Genomic DNA, 13,748 nt, shown 5'->3' on the forward strand with positions numbered 1-13,748 from the left:
AGGATATATACTTTGAATCACATTCTTGATTCGTACAACTAAAATTGATGGCATTATTTATGTTGGATTTATATTTTATCATACGGTTCAAGAAATTATGATTCTATATATATGATATTTGTGTTACACATATAAGATATTTGATATCATTTTTATCTAAAATATTAAAATAACGGTGTTGTAGATCTTTATTTTATATATAGTGTTTAATTTTGTTTATTATATCTAATGTGAAATTTTTGACTCATAATTAGACTATTTAAACGGTTTACGATACTTATCATGAATTCAACTTACGTCTCTTTTTAAATTTTGATGAGTTAATGATATGGAGAAGTGTTTCACGTTTGTTATGAGATGTTGATTTAAAATGATTGATTTAGGGGTGGCAGAACGGCAAAGAAAATGTGTTGGGAGTGGAAGTTCAAAATCACGTGGGTGGGCTTTGGCTATTTAATTTTTTCAACTCTCCTCAACCAAATTGTACTGTGAAAATTACGTGCAAGATTAGAATTTAGAAGAGAACGGTTTTACACCAAACAAACAAAAACACAGTGACTTCAATGTTTTTTAAAATTATTTAAAACATCATTAGAATCAACGTGAGACTTAGTAATGTTCATAAATGAGTTTAAATTAAAAAAAAAAAATAAGTCGACCGAACTTCATAACATTTGGGAGATAATGGGCGTCTGATTGTATAAATATAAATAAATATCTGGGTATTCATAAAAGTTAAAATATAAAGAATTAGAAAATCATATTTTACAAGTAATATTATTTAAAATAATGAGACTTAATTATTTTAATATTAAAAAAATTAATATAAATAGAATTGTTATAAATGAGTTTTATTATTTTTAAACAGATTATATCTTTATAAATCATTTTTACTTTTATATAGTTCTTTGAGTTTTTTCTAATTTTTTTTCTCTTGTTTGTTTGAAGATTAGAGATAGTTACGGTGATCTTCTTTGTGAGCTCTTTATTTCTATCCGATCAATTTTTTCAACTATGTAAGTTAAATTTTTGCTTGTTTTTCTGTGGGTCTTCTCTATTTTGGTTTGCATGCAGTCTTTTTATGATTGCATATGTCATTTAAGTCATTAATATGACTCTCTCTTGACCAGTGATCATAAAGGTATGTTCTGATCGTCTTTGTGATGTGTTTATGTGTAGATAGGGATCCTGTAAAACTAAAGGTGTTGAGCTATCTGAGGGTTGTTTGTGCAATTTGGTATTGTAAGAAAATTTTTTGTGTGTTTTCTTGGTTGTTTTGTGTGGTGTTTTTCTTTTTCTTTTTTTTTTTTTCAATGATCACTTCATCCTCACCTGTGTAAACAGACGAAGTTGTCAGTTTTTAGAGTCAGCTCTGGGAATAAGGAGTCATCAATTAGACTAGTGGAAGGTCTAAAGATTTTAGTAAGGAACTAGTTTTGAATAGAGCTTGTAAATTTAGTTTGAATGTATAAATGTTATATTTTTATAATCCTATCTTTTGTAAAGAATGTATTAATATACTTTATACAATAAATTATATGTTTAGAATACTGTGATGAAGCATTGTATTTTACTAGTTTTAAGTTATTAAAATGGAATGTTACATAAAAAGTGAGAAAAAGTTATCATATTTTAACCTTAAATTTAATTATCTTATAAAAATAACATTTTATTGTAAATATAATAATTTAGATTAAAAAATTAATAACTAATAATTTACTATTTATTACAAGTAAAAAAGATGTCATATTATGAAGAAAAAAATAAATCACGAAATAAAATTTAGATTTTTTTTTTAAATATATTATATTAATGAAATAATAAATAAAAATAGTTAATCATATTTAACAGACAAATCATACTATATACAACTATTAAAAGAAATAATGTGAGGTAGGGAGTGGGATAGTAATAGTATACCATCTATTGAGCTTAAATGTGTAGTCTATCCTACACTTTTCTACCGTCAGTCTACTATGCAACCCAACTCTATTAAAACAAAAATATTTTACATCAACTTTAGAGGTGTCATTTAGAAATAAAAAGTAATATTTTGACATAATTCTTCACTTGAACAAATTCATTTTAATAATATATAATAAAAAATGTAACTAAAATATTAATATTTTGATTTATTGAATAAATATATTTTTTATATGAAATATCTCCTTGGTAATATATATATATATATATAAGAGTTAAAATAAGATCATAGAAACTTATAAATAGGATAAGATCATTTTTCTAACAGATAAAAGTTTATTTATTAAAAAAATAATGTGTTTTGGTTCATAAAACAGTCCTTTATGCCTTACAAGTACTAAATATTATTTTATATACTTTTAACCCTAAAAATATTTGATCTGATTTTATTTCGATGTTAAGAAATCCTACATGGATGAACCATAGAAATGAATTTCATAAAATGGTAAATTCACTAAATTATTTCTTATTTATTGATACTCATGTTTCTATTCCTTTTCTCATTCTCTTAATTTCTTTTAAACCAAACACGTTTAATTTTTACTTAATCTTTTATTTATTTCTATTCAAAAATTCATTTTCATCCAACAATTTTTTTTTATTTTCGTGTTCATCAAAGCCTTAGCATTCGACATTTCCTTTGTCCGTATAATATTTCCAAAGCAAAATTTCAGTTGCGATTGAAGAAGTGTTCAATTCTAAAAAAAAGCGTCAAAATTTTGTTTTAATAGATGTGTTTGGTGCTTCAGTATTTCTGCACTCCGTCCAATGACAAACAAGTGAAACTTACGAATAATATTTTGTTTTTTTTTTCTAATTCAGAATGTATTTTATTCTTTTAATTGAAATTTTGTACAGCATAAAACACAAAATATGCTTTTGTTTAAAATAATAGTTCAGGCAGAAAAGGTAACAGTAAAAGTTGGAAAGTAATTCAACAACTAATGCAAAACACATCCAAATTCTAAGGAATAAATATGATAATGACAGTAGCATCACCACTGAAAAAAAAGGTTAGAAGCAATGCAATGGAATCTTGTGCATCCACCAAAGCATTGCAAGACTTCCATTTCATTCACCCAGCAAGTTTATTCATTCACCGTGCTGATAAAATTGCAAAAGAAATATATTCTCCCTTCTGAAAGTTGCAAAATTGATCTCAAATCTATGTATTCTACATTACATTCAAGCTCAGAGAACCCCCAGTTAATCATTTCCCAGGCTGAGATTATTCTCAATGAGAATCTTATTCAAGTTGTCGGCTATTTCAGCTAAACCAATGTTCCTAAAACCAACCATAATCTTTTTACAGGCAAGCATATCAAAATCTGTGGTCGTCGATTGCTTCCACTGATCAATAACTTCACCTACTTCTTTCGAATGACCAAGTATGAGATAAGAAGAAATAATAGAGATGTAATTCCTGCTGATCATTTTCTGTTTGGTCATTCTCAAGGAATTCCATATCTGATCAAGCTTATCCTTACTTCCCAACCCACCATAAAGAATGATTAAGAAGTCATAAGTTATCCATTGCCCTTGGGTGATCCTTTTCTCAGTCTCAACTAGCGTGTTGGAACTTGCATTATCAAGATGACCTACACTAAGATACAAATTGGCCAGGTTCAAATACCTTGTCCAGCTTTCATTAGAACCAGTACCATGACTCATTTCATCGAGAATCCTCCTAACCTCATCAATGTTAAGAATGGCGGCACAGGAACTTATCCATAGATTATAGGTAAAGATATCAGGTGAAACCTGTTGCTGTTTCAGTTCTTCAACAACCGTAGGGACCTTTTCAAACTGGCCCACTGACATGTAAAGAGTCATCATTTCATTGTAAGTAAGGGCATCAAAGCAGAGGTTTGAATCCTTTATCCTTTGAAAAAGTTCCTCAGCCTTGTCGGTCAATTTTGCTCCCGCATAAGAATGTAGGAGTGCTGTGTAAGTTTCGGTCGTCTTTGTCGCATGAGGTAGACCCTCGAAATAGCGTTCTGCAGCATCAATGCCAAACACTTTGGTCATCAAATCTATGCGCACTGCATAATCAGAGTCTGATAACTCGTATTGCTCATGGCTAACCATCCATTCTGATATCTGCAATCAGCAATAGACACATATTGCAAAGCTTTACATCCAACAGAAAAAGAATGTAGTATTCATAAATCATCAACATCATCATAATAATAATCAAAAAGTGTTACAAATTTGTAATCTAGTCACTAGAAAAGAAAACATAAATAAAATTGTGTATGGCTGAGTCATTAGAATTTGGAAGAATTAGAAATTGCAGTTTGTTGGAGGAAAAACTAATATATGAAACTAGACAGAATCAGAAAAGTCATGAATAGGTAATATCCAAATAATAATAACCTCATTTGCCCCAGGCCACAGTACTGAACAACGTTTTCATTCCAACAATTATAAGCACTACAAAAATAAGTAAACTGAATACTACCTAACGATCTTTCCTTTTTCTTCTTCTGAACCTTACAAAAACCACATATATAGCAAATTACACTCACATATATAGCAAATTCACACTATACCTGTCCCTTTTTATGTTACAATAACTCCCTTTACAAGAATAAACACTGTAATATCAACGTAACGAATTTAAACCGATTAAGAGGGGTTATTGTCCGAAAAAAGACAATAGTGTCGGCGTGAGTTTAAAAAATTCACACTGATGTTAGTAAAGTTTACTCTTAATGATAACTAGCCTGCTGTAACTTGAAAATTCAGCAACATGCTCTAATTTGTTTAAACAGAAAAAAGATCCAAAAGCTTGCATGATCCGCTAGGTAGCATTTTACAGATTTTTGTTTCTACTTTTTCCTAACCATTTGTGAAAATTATCCTTAATTCCCCATCACAGAACTACATAAACTTTGCAGTGCTTAGGTAGCTAAAATGTTTGAAATTCGAATCCTGTGTATTGCTCTTATTTAGCTATTATAAGGGAAAGAGGGTATGAATGAGAAAAGAAAGGGTGAAACCTCCAAAGCGTGTTTGTAACGTTGAGATCTTCGAAGCTCTTTGGAAATATCCCGAAGCTGAGAGAGCGTAACAGGATTCCCTTGAAGGACCCATTTTTGAAGAATGTTTGTGGCGCTTCGCTTGGGGAGCCTCAGCCTCAAGATTCTGCTCCTTAGGTCATCACCTTCCACACTCTCTTCAACTAAATCACTGCTCACAGCACCCGAAGACGCAAATCTCGTTCTGTTCTGGACACAAGCTAAACCGCTACTTCTGCATGATGAGAAGATGCAATTTTGAGATCAATTAATTACCCATACCCAAAAACTCAATTGTGATTGGTTGCCAAGAAAGTATGTAACTTGGTTCTGATCCGAGTCTGGGGATCGGAAAAATCAGTTAAGATGCAGAATCATAAAAGATTGCAACTTTGGGTTGTGTTTTTGTGGGGGAACCAATAAGAGAACGTGAAAAATGGCTTACCGTCTGAGAGAGAGGAAAAGTGAGCGATGCGCCATTGGCGGCGTTTCTCACTTGCTTCCTTCTTCACCTCCTTCTTGTTCTTTCCAAGAACAAAATCCTTAATCATGTGAAATTTTATTTTATTTAAAATAGACTAAAATCGGTGTAAAGCATAATCATGTTTTGTTAACATGAAGTTTTTTTTTTTTTTTTTTGTTGATTTTATTTAATTTAATCTTTATTTTCATTTTATGTTCAATTAAGATTTCATTTTCGTTAAATTATGATTAATTTGGTCTTTTTCACTGACGGTGTTTAAATAATTAATGTGTTTTTGAACACTACATGTCACGTGTCAGCTCCTGGTTTTTTTATTTTTTTTATTTTTTTTTCCATTTTTTTTTTATTTTTTTTTAATATTTTTTTAAAATTTTTTTAATTTCAAAAAAAGTGTCCACGTGTCAAGTCAAAATTGTGTCACGTATCAATGCTAGTGCCACGTGTCAGTTTCTAGTAGTATTTATTTTTTGTTCAACTTTTTTTTTTAATTCAATCCCTATATTCGTTATTTTTATTTAATTTAGTCCCAAATTTTGTTAAAATAGAACCATTTAATTTTTAAAATTGAAATTACTATTACTTATTTTTAAAATTTAATTATAAATTATAAAATTAAATTATTAATTGAATATAATTCTTAGATTTAATTGTTAAATAAAATATAATTATTTAAATATTATTAAAATATAATTATTAAAATTTTAAAAATATATATTAACATTTGTAAAATTTACATTTAAATTTAAAATATTTAATATTTTTATTGCATTTTAGATATTAAAATCAAAAATATTTTATATGTAAATGTTAATTTTACAAATATTAGTTTATTTTTCTAAAATATTTTTATATATCAATTTTAAAAATATTTTCGAATATAAATATTAGAAAAAAATTAATAATTATATTCTTATAATATTTTAAATAATTATATTCTATTTAGAAATTAAATATAAGAATTTATTCAATTTATAATTAAATTTAATAATTTATAATTGAATTTAAAAAATAATAATTTTAAAGGTCAATTTTAGAAAAGATATTAATATAATTTGTATAAAATATATTAAATTTAGTGTCAATTTGAAAAGGACAAAATTGATTTATTTTAATAAAAATTGGGACTAAATTGAACAAAAATAACGAATATAGGGACTAAATTGAACAAAAAAAATAATACTACCTGACATGTGGCACTAGCATTGACACGTGGCACAATTGTGACTTGACACGTGAACCATTTTTTTGAAATTAAAAATATTAAAAATATTTAAAAAAAATTAAAAAAAAAATCATAAAAATCAGGAGCTGACACGTGGCATGTACTGTTCAAAAACATTAACTATTTAAACACCGTTAGTGAAAAGAACCAAATTGACCACAATTTGACGAAAATGATGACCTAATTGAACATAAAACAAAAATAGGGACCAAATTGAATAAAATCAACAAAAATAGGAACCAAATCAATATTTAAGCCTTTTTATTATTACAATATCAAAGGTTATAGGTTATTGGGTTATTTTAAGGGGTGTTTGGAGTAAGATTGGAGATGATAAAAATGAATACATATGAGGAGAGGGGGTAAATGTAAATTATTAAGATTAAGAGAAAGATAGGAAAAAAATTATTAAAGTTTGTGTATGTTTTATGGATAGATAAATAATTTCTGTAATATAATTAATTAATTAATTATGTTTTTAAATTAATTTTTATTAACATATTTTAAGTATTTATTATATTAGAATAAAATAAATATTTTATTATATTTTACATTTTTATTATATTATATTATTTTTTATAAAAATAATATATATATTAAATAGAGAATCGAGGCTGAAGACTTAACTTAAAATCCATTGTTATAATATTTTGGACAAATTATGTAAATAATTAACTCATACGAAACTATTATATTCATTTATAATTATACTATTACATCTCGAACCCTAAGTTTATGTTGACCTAATAGTATAACAAATTTTTTACTCGCTCGGTTAAGTTTTAAAGATTCTTCTACCTTACACTAAAAACCACTCCTACCACAAAATATGCTATTACATTTTTACGTACAAAAAGTATTCTTTTTGTAGCTTCCAAAATTTACGTCAAAAACATAGCAGTCGCCATGCATGGCCAAGGTAGACCCAACAATGCAAGGCTCTAAGTTAATCATTCTTTTTTATAAACTTCAATAAAAAAAAAAAATACTGACATCTTTTAGTTTTTAACCATAATTAAATGTTTTTTTTCTTTAAGATTAAGAATCTTGTATATGACTCAAATTTTAAATTTAAGATCTTAATTATAGCATGTCAACGTATTCTAATAAAAATTATGATAAAAACCAAGACTTGGAAATGCCGAGAGAATAATAACCCAAGCCTCTCTACTGCTTAAGGCTAAAAGTACCCGTCGAAGTTAGCGATAAATCGCAAATTGCTGAACAACATTTTCATGAGCTTATCACAAACAGAAATTATGCATGTCATTAGTTACTGCCATATAAACCCTGTTTCGAAGGAAAGCATGAACAAACACTGGTTAATAGCAGCTAAAACGCTGTAAAGAACAGAGGACTAAAAAAAGAAAGAGCGACACTTTTTAATCACTCCGCCCTCTTTCTTTTCTTGTTTAACAGGGCAAGAATATGAAAAAATCTAATATCTAGACACCAAGCTACTAAGGTATAAAGACTTACGGAGAAGGGCACAAACCTTTTGTCATAATTATTGAACATTTTTTTTTGGAAGTAAAAAAAAAATTAACAGCGTGTATTTTCAATTACCCAATCACACTTTAGAAATCGTCACTAATCATTGAGGCCCCTTTCCTCTTCTGTTCTCATGTTTCAATGAGGTGAACATGAAATTCCCTGAATATAGTGCTTCTTTATCTGCCAATTCAATAAAACTCAAAATTAAAAGAAAAAACAGAAAACAATATTTCCATAAGATCTGCTAGAATTCTTTCATTGACATATCTTTCAAAATTTCCTGCATTGCACTAGTGAAACAACTAATGTGCATGGAGTATCTGACTTCAAAATAACTTTTAATGTTTCTTTGGGAGGTCAGAAGTAAAATGCAGAGAGCATTATATAAATATATAATGACTTGGTGGAAACTATGTATTTTTCAAACTAGACGACACCAGTGAAATAACAAATAATGTTAACGATTATTTAGTTAAAAGAGGGATTGCAGTCCGTACGATAGAAGTGTAGCAGGAAGTCCACAAATATAAAGATGCAAATCTCTATCATTTGCAGAAAAAAACTCATGATGTAAAAACTAGCCATATTGATCAGAATATTCCACAAAATTAAGGCTGGGTTCCTTGCAGATAATACTTCCTTGCTTTCCTATGGCCTCGAAACCCTTTTTAGCAGGTTTCAAATGAGACCCTCGTGGTGTGATGGGGAGCTCTTCAGCTCACTTTACCACCAATTATAAAGCAGCAGGCATTCGCTCATCATTTTCCATCCACTTCATGGTCAATAATAATATAACACATAATTACATCTACAAACAATTTTTACAGACAAGGACAAACAGACGGTGTTTACCTGTTTAAGTCGTCCACTTCATGATCAATAATAATTACATTATAAACATAACAGACATTTCTTACAGACAAAGAGAAAACGGACAGTGTTTTACCTGTTAAAGTCATGCAACTTTCTTCCCGGCGAGCATACCTGGCGAGCGCCTAAAAAAATAGTTCAGTATAAATGTGTGTATAGTTAATATAAACAAGGAAAATAAGATAGCACTCAGGATACAACTTAAAGCATCTGGCATTTAGTTAAAATATGAAGGGCAAGGGAAAGAATGAAAAATTCATGATAACTAGAATGAAGAATTTGCTTTGGAAACATTTCTAGGTAGTAAAGTGGCAGTTAATACGAATTCAGGAAAGAAAGCCACTCATCCAGTAGTCTCTACTTCATTAAAAGTGATCACTATGCTCGCCAAGTTTGAAAAAGAAACTCCATCATAACGGCAATGTGTCAAAAAAATTGGTCAACAATAAAAGTATGAATTCTTGAAAAGTCAAGCCATGCCAAAATATTAACCCAGAGTGGAGGCAAGTGGTGAATGACAGCAGGTTAAGAAGTAACTTCATTGGTGAATGGTTAACATTAACAAGTTGTATGGCTTGATTAACCAGTTGCCCATGGGTTCAACATCTTGGCTTAAATTGAAATACCAAGGAATAGTCCCAATCCCAAAAGCCTATGTTAGAAAATTCACACAATATTTTTCTGCAAATATAATGAAAAATGCTACGTATATAGGCATACCTGCACTGATTGAGATGCAGCATCGTCTTCTGTTGAAGACCCATCTTCAGAGAATATATTCCTGAAACCCCAAAAGATAGCACAGATGAGGATAAACTATGAATATAAAGGAAGTAATAGGTGTTAGCACTGAGTCTTCACTGATTCAATATCCAAAACTGAGAGAAGCGAAGCATTGGTCTAAAGTTTCCTACTTTCAACAGGAAGAGGATTACATTCAGATTAGTACCGACCTCCATATAGCATTTGAGAAATCACCCGGTTTAGCTTCTGGAAGAAGTGCGGTATCATAGGCAACAATGTTTCCATAAAATATCTTCTCAAGCTCTTTCATCCACTTAGTCAGTAGTAGGTTAACCTTCCATTTCAAATTTGAACGATCATAAATCACCAATACAGAGGCAAGTCCCCATACTACTTTGGATAAATTGCAAAAAGGGAATTTCAGGCAAACTATCGAGGAATAATGATGTCAAACAAGAGCTACTAAATATTCTAAAAGGAAATATTAAGGAAAATTTTCAGTGTACATTGTTCCTGAAAATATATCTACTCATAAATAAATGACTACTTACTCCAGCTTTGGACACTCTTAGCTCCACGTCATGATTGTAAATCTCATAAAGGTATTGCCCAAATTCAACACCCTCATTTCCCTCTTGCTTCAACCGACGCAAACATAACCACATATGAAGTACAAGTAAAGAGAATGTTGTTTTGAATGTTTTCTCCAAGTTAAAAACTGCAAGCGAATAGAAGAAGTTTAGAATGCCAGAAGAGCTTACATTAGTTTTAAAAAAACTTTAAACTGATACAAATCAAACTCCTTCCACGCCATGATTACTCGATTATGATTGCAAGCAACTAATTTGTCGAAGCACATATATATCAAATCACCGGAGACACACTAGCACCAAAAAGGATAAACTTTCCCAAACAAGCATGACACAGTTGCCTTTCCTTAAATGGTGGGAACTTCAAAAGCATAAACAAATGTCAACAGGAGGAAATGATATTTTTATCCGTCATAAAATGGCCAAAATGTCGTCTTTAGTTTGTTAAGATTTCTATCATCAGAAAATAAATTCTCTAAAACCCCACACGAAAATATAGAACAATAAGAAAAAGAAACATTATAAAACAAAGTGCTACAAAACACAACACTCAAACAACATGGTTTTTAAGTCGGTGTATATTCATCACCAGAGAACCTAATACAATAATGAATCAAGAAAAGAATAGAGTGAAGTGATATGAACAGTTTTGTCATATTACCCATGCGGAGGATGAATCTATCATTAAAATTCCATGCACAAATCCATTAAACCTTGTATTCTTATTCTACCAAGTACAAGTCACCAGGTATTTAAAAATATAGGAGGGGAAAGCAAGAGCTTCCACTGATAGCAAACAAGCAGAATATCGTAGAAAAGGGCTTCAATAAAAATACCCAAACTACTAGAGATGCATAACTCCTATATATATGAAGCTTTGTATTGTGAGAAAATCATTGGCTGTCAATTTATTCAACCCCAAAGCCGCCCAGAAGACTAAATTAGTGAGATTAAAGTTTCAAAAAAGGGTCTGCAACTGTGATTTTGGCCCCAACATCAAGCTTTTTGGGGGTGTCCTCAACCACTACCGCAGTTTAAAACCTAGGATGGGGTATAAGAGCATAATCGTGTGAGTGAATAATCATAAAAGCATAAGTGCATCTGAGCTACAGCTACGGTTGATTATATTGCTACGAGGAGAACGGACCTTCATAAATGGGAGGTTTATCAACTTGTGAAATGATTCTATGGTACACAACATTAGCCCCTCGAATTGACCTGCTCTGCTTACTATAAAACAGCATGAGTTTGAGCATGAAACGCTTGATTCCCTGATAATTAGGTTCTTCAACTCTGAGGGGTGAGTCAGGGGGCAGGGCCAGCGAACAGGGTTTAGACCAAAACATTTTGTGTGGGTTAACCTGCTAAGTACAAATTTTGGGTTAGCAGCATCAAATCAATAGTAGTTCCTTTCCATTTTAGTTCTGCGAAGTTGAGTTATGGTTGAAGAGCGAAAGAGAGTGAAGTTTGCATACCGCGGGGGGTTGAGGTTTGTCCTCTATCGTGGGCGCGGGTGCAACCCCAGCGTAGCTTTGGCGCGTGACATTCTTGAGGAAATTAAGATGGCTCTGCGATCCAAATTTGGAGATTGGAGAAACTACTTTGCTCCACCTTCGTAACATTCTGGTTATGAATCGAAATCAAAGCTTAATAGATTGCGTTATGCACCACAACCCAGAGAACAACACAGTGACACGCAACGCAAGAGAAAGAAGAACGATTGAAAAAAATATATCAATAGAAAAGGATTCAATTTGAAACCTCTGAACACAGACCAAACTCAGCGGCTATGAGAAATGAAACTTAAAGAAGTTGGTTTAAACCGGACTATGATGGACCGGGTCCTCTCACTCCCCTGTGATCACTTATAACTGTTAATTAAGTAATTGAGTTTTGACTACATATAAATTTTTTTAATTTTTAGTTTAATTTTTATCAATTTTCTATTAAATATTTAAAATATATTTTTTTAGTTAATTTGGTGAGGCGATATTATACTATCCTACAATGTCCACCTTACTTCCTCCTTGTTAAAAATAAAAGTGAAAATTTTTATAATTAATATATATTTTATATAAAATAACATGATTTTTATTGTTTTTATATTACTTTATATTAATAAAAAATTAATATGTGAAGACAAAGAATCAAAAGGATTAAAACAAAACATACAAATTTTAAATGCTTATTAGACAGAAAAAATTAACAAAAACACACAACAAATTTATAATAGATTTGATACTTAATTAAACCTACTTATAATTACAATAATAGTAGATAAGGTTACTCTTAATAATTAATAAATAAGATAAAAATAAGATTGGGCTTGATGGAGGATTCTGCAAGCCATTACTTTCTGCACCTCCATGTTTTCTTTCTGCATTTCATAGTGCTGGAATACCTTCATGTCTTTGTGATTAAGTTTGTGGATAGATATGAAAGTGAAAAAATGAGTGGAGTTCTGGACAAATAAAATTGAGCGTGGGATCGTTTTGATCAAGGAAAAGATGGTGAAAATTAATGCTAGATGAGAAAAAAAGTTTATAAGTGATGTAATTAGTTTAACAGATTAAAAATATTTTCAGTGATAAAATCGTAAGATTTTAATTTTACTTTTGTGTAATTAAATTAAAATATTGTTAATGTAAATGTAAAATATATTAAAATAAAATGTTAGCTATTATTTAAAATAATAGTTTTAGTCGATGAAGTTATATTAAAATAAAATTGAAATATTATTATTTATTGATATTATAACTATTATTATTATTATTTTATCTTCTTCCTTTTATAACTAATTGTGTATACAGTGACAGTTTTTATACGATGTTTGTTTAAAATCGTTATTTTTTACAGTATAATATGACAGTGTCATATTTCTCATTATTGCATATGAAGTAATTTTCTAAGATCTAAGGCATTTTCAAATCCAACACGCAAAAATAATGACAGTTAAAAACGTAGTAATATACAAAAATAATTATTGTCACCAATTACATGTGTTATATGTATATATTGGACGAATTTATTAATACACTTCACGTGTATTTATTGGACAAGTTTGAGAATGCACATTAGATGAATTTATCCATACATTATTGAAACAAATTAAACGAATTTTCTGTAATTAATTAAACGAATTTAACAATATACATTATATGAGTTTGTTCATACAGGTATTAGACGAGCTTATCAATATACATTAGATGACTATATTCATTTTCTAATTAAATAAGTCTTGTCATACACATTAGACAAATACGTTTATACATTTATCAGACGAGTCTACTAATACATGTTAGACGAGTGTATCCATATATTGATCAGACAAATCTAACAAT

General features: G+C 29.8%; 2 protein-coding genes across 3 annotated transcripts; both read right to left on the bottom strand.

Annotated features, from left to right (window-relative positions):
• Positions 1 to 2,985: 2,985 nt before the first annotated feature.
• Positions 2,986 to 5,591, bottom strand: LOC114186739 (Tetratricopeptide repeat (TPR)-like superfamily protein). Its single transcript, XM_028074727.2, has 3 exons — positions 5,449 to 5,591; positions 4,986 to 5,238; positions 2,986 to 4,083 (listed from the first exon to the last, which is right to left on the bottom strand). Exons 1-3 carry the CDS (start codon positions 5,481 to 5,483, stop codon positions 3,190 to 3,192), a joined length of 1,182 nt encoding a protein of 393 aa, XP_027930528.2. The 5' UTR covers positions 5,484 to 5,591; the 3' UTR covers positions 2,986 to 3,189.
• Positions 5,592 to 8,002: 2,411 nt separating this feature from the next.
• On the bottom strand, positions 8,003 to 12,269 carry LOC114186879 (ubiquinol-cytochrome C chaperone family protein). 2 transcript variants are annotated; one of them, XM_028074943.2, is made up of 8 exons: positions 12,183 to 12,269; positions 11,883 to 12,030; positions 11,555 to 11,768; positions 10,369 to 10,535; positions 10,027 to 10,151; positions 9,794 to 9,854; positions 9,150 to 9,198; positions 8,003 to 8,383 (listed from the first exon to the last, which is right to left on the bottom strand). In XM_028074943.2, exons 2-8 carry the CDS (start codon positions 12,027 to 12,029, stop codon positions 8,304 to 8,306), a joined length of 843 nt encoding a protein of 280 aa, XP_027930744.1. In that variant the 5' UTR covers position 12,030; positions 12,183 to 12,269; the 3' UTR covers positions 8,003 to 8,303. The 2 variants fall into 2 exon arrangements, with proteins under 2 accessions (XP_027930744.1, XP_027930743.1); XM_028074942.2 differs by having other exon boundaries at positions 12,169 to 12,189.
• Positions 12,270 to 13,748: the final 1,479 nt, after the last annotated feature.

Source organism: Vigna unguiculata, chromosome 6 (assembly GCF_037176805.1).
Source record: "Vigna unguiculata cultivar grain cowpea cultivar isolate G323 ecotype 2 chromosome 6, ASM3717680v1, whole genome shotgun sequence".
NCBI lineage: Eukaryota > Viridiplantae > Streptophyta > Magnoliopsida > Fabales > Fabaceae > Vigna > Vigna unguiculata.

Coding starts and splice junctions, on each gene's coding strand:
- LOC114186739 (XM_028074727.2), bottom strand. CDS start 5,483: ATGGCGCATCGCTCACTTTTCCTCTCTCTCAGACG. Junction 5,239..5,448: donor CTTTTCCTCTCTCTCAGACG/GTAAGCCATTTT, acceptor CTCATCATGCAG/AAGTAGCGGTTTAGCTTGTG. Junction 4,084..4,985: donor GTTACAAACACGCTTTGGAG/GTTTCACCCTTT, acceptor TGCTGATTGCAG/ATATCAGAATGGATGGTTAG.
- LOC114186879 (XM_028074943.2), bottom strand. CDS start 12,029: ATGTTACGAAGGTGGAGCAAAGTAGTTTCTCCAATCTCCAAATTTGGA. Junction 11,769..11,882: donor ACAAACCTCAACCCCCCGCG/GTATGCAAACTT, acceptor TGTACTTAGCAG/GTTAACCCACACAAAATGTT. Junction 9,855..10,026: donor TTCTCAAATGCTATATGGAG/GTCGGTACTAAT, acceptor TTGGGGTTTCAG/GAATATATTCTCTGAAGATG.